The 2,739-nt window shown below is 47.2% G+C and overlaps 1 protein-coding gene across 1 annotated transcript; it reads left to right on the top strand.

Moving 5' to 3' along the window:
- The first annotated feature begins 1,349 nt into the window (after positions 1-1,349).
- LOC105039407 (probable xyloglucan endotransglucosylase/hydrolase protein 23) lies at positions 1,350-2,518 on the top strand. Its single transcript, XM_010915543.2, has 5 exons — positions 1,350-1,379; positions 1,477-1,666; positions 1,761-1,788; positions 1,979-2,080; positions 2,204-2,518. The coding sequence occupies exons 1-5, from the start codon at positions 1,350-1,352 to the stop codon at positions 2,463-2,465; spliced, it is 612 nt and encodes a 203-aa protein (XP_010913845.1). The 3' UTR covers positions 2,466-2,518.
- The last annotated feature ends 221 nt before the right edge of the window (positions 2,519-2,739 follow it).

The following is a 2,739-nucleotide window of genomic DNA, read 5'->3' as shown; positions in this document are numbered from 1 at the left end:
AGGCCGAATATCGAGTCGAGGTGGAGATTGTTAGGATTTGACGCCTCGAGATTCAGCCCACATTGAGCCCACAGCGAGGTTCGCGGCGAAAAATGGAGTCCAACGAGATCAAGATCACCTGAATCGGAGCTCGGATGGAGAAGATACGAGCTTTCGAAGATGGCACGAAAATCGAGGCGGCGGAGGACCGCCGGCGACCGGCGGCGGACGGCAGCAGCGCGGCCGCAGGCGGCGGCGCGCGGGACGCGCGTCCCAGGCCCGCGTGGGACGCGAGACCCAGGCCCGCGCGGGACGCGCGACCCAGGCCTGCGCGGGACGCGCGTCCCAGGCCCAGGCCCAAGCGGGACGCGCGACCCAGCGGCCTGCTGGCCCATCCCCGGTCCACCGTGGACCGGGTGGTCCACGGCGCGGTCTGTGGACCGCGTGGGCGTTTCCCACGCGTTTCTCGCGGTCCACGGCTCTATTTCGTGGACCGGAGCGCGATCTAAGGGTCGAGGACGCTCACGGTCTTGATCCAACGGTCCGGAGGGATTTTTGGCTTTGTTTAGGATTCCTAATCCTTCTAATCAAGGTTTAAAGCCTGTTTAAACCTATAAAAAGCCTGTGAGGTAACAGAGAGGAGTGGTTTTTCGGTTTCTCGCCGCCGTACGAACCGAGAGGAGAGAGAAGGGCGTGAGGCGCTTTGAGAGAAGGAGCAGGAGGCTCCTGGACAGCGGTCGCCAGGCTCTTCAGGGGTTCAGGGGGGTCTCCAAGAGAGAGAGAGCTTTTGTGAGGGGAACTTCATGTGAGAGAGAATTGGGTGTACAAGGGTTGAGGGTGAGGTCTCCTCTTGTAAAATTTTCTTTTCATAGTGAAGTTTGCATGTCCCGTGGAGGCGAGCCCTTTTGTGGCTGATCCACGTATTTTGATTGTTTTTCCTTTTGTTTTGTTTCTTCTTTCTTCCTGCTGCATCGCGTGGTACTGAAAGGGTCTTGGGAGGTGGTGTCCTGGCCAGACATCCACCCAACACACCTCTCTGCTTAGACCTTAGCAACCAGAAATTATGGATTAAATTCTTGGATGGCGAGTCTTTGAAAAGTCTGTACCTGAATGACTGCACATGGATGGTCTTCCTCTCCCTTCCCCTCAGAAAAACAAACACTACTTGATAATGGTTCTAACAAATAACTAAGAATGCAAAAAGAAATACCATGCCCAAGTTTCGAAAAATGATATTTATCAAATTTTATTAAATATTCGTGATCGACAAAATCATTCATCAAGTGCTTTGCTCCTGCGTTGCACTTGCTGCATTTGACTGCACTCTCTCGATGTCCATTATGAATAAAGTCAGTTAAATAAAGAAATAAATGGATAATAAAAACCATAAACCCAACAATGTAAGTTAACATCTTAGCATCCATTCCTCTGTCTATTGTTTTGGTCATGTTGCGTTGTAACTAAGACTTTAGTATCCGATTCATGTAATGCTTGTAGCTATCATCACGAGGCCTAACCGTGACAAGATCTGACTTTGAGTTCCTCGGGTACCTTAGTGGGGACCCTTACATCCTCCATACCAATGAGTTTAGACAAGGGAAAAGGAACACGAAGCAGCAGTGCTACCTCACGTTTGATCTAACCAACGTCTTTCATACCTACTCCATCATCTGGAATCCACAAAACATCATGCAAGGCCACCTAACTAAAACTTTCTATCACATTGATGGCAAATGTCTTCTTTGCATGACATTGAAAGTTAATCATGCCTTCTTCTTTTTTCATTTTCTCAGTTGATGGCCGACCAATCAGGGACTTCAAGAGCCTAGATGGTTCAAGCTACACAGACACTTCTTATTTGTTCTCGGTGGGGTAATGTTTCTATTTCTAGGGTATAATCTTTCGCTCACTTGTGTTATATAGTGCAATCTACAAACTCACTAATACTTTTCTCTATAATTAAGCTGCAGCTCCTCTTTCTCCCAAAAAAAGGAAAAAAGAGGGACTTCAAGAACCAAGAATCATGTGGCATTCCATTTCCCAGAAGCCAGCCAATGAGGGTCTACAACAGCCTCTGGGATGCTGAGGACTGGGCTACCAGATGAATGTAGGCTAGTTAAAACCGACAGGCTCCCTCGTCTAGAAATTTCAGTGCTAATACCTGTGTTTGGCCCCCATTATTAGGCGGACCAGGTCCACTATGGACCTAGGATGAAATCACCGCAGGTGGATTCATTTCAACCTATATCCATGGTGGACATAGTCGATCTAATAATTTCTCCTGTATTTGGTCCATCGGTGCCTCTAGCTGTGGCTTGATGAAATCTACTTCTGTTTCCATTAACAGTGCCTGGTTGAAAGAAGACTTGGACTGGGCAAGCCAAGAGACGACAAGATGGGTGCTGCAGAACTACATGATCTGCAACTATTGCACCGATGGAAAGCAATTTCCTCAGGGCTTACCTCCAGAGTGCTCCTTAGCTTAACAGTGACGCAGAACAAAGGGATGCCATATATGTTCTTTGTTTCATTAATTTTGTTTATAGCAGACAAGCACTGATTACTTTGTTTTTCTTGTTGTTACTTGTAAAGCGAAATGATGTGAACCATACATCAATGAATAGTGTAATACAGTGTCATACCAAAAAAAAAAAAAGTGTCATACAGTGCATCAAATTGCCAAACACGTTCTACAGTGGTTCTTCCCAACTGCAATATTTCTTGATGCTTCCTCAAACTGTATAGATGAGGCGAAAGAAT

This window comes from Elaeis guineensis, chromosome 1 (genome assembly GCF_000442705.2).
Source record: "Elaeis guineensis isolate ETL-2024a chromosome 1, EG11, whole genome shotgun sequence".
In the NCBI taxonomy this organism is placed as follows: Eukaryota; Viridiplantae; Streptophyta; class Magnoliopsida; order Arecales; family Arecaceae; genus Elaeis; species Elaeis guineensis.
This window is presented reverse-complemented; position numbering and strand designations above follow the sequence as displayed.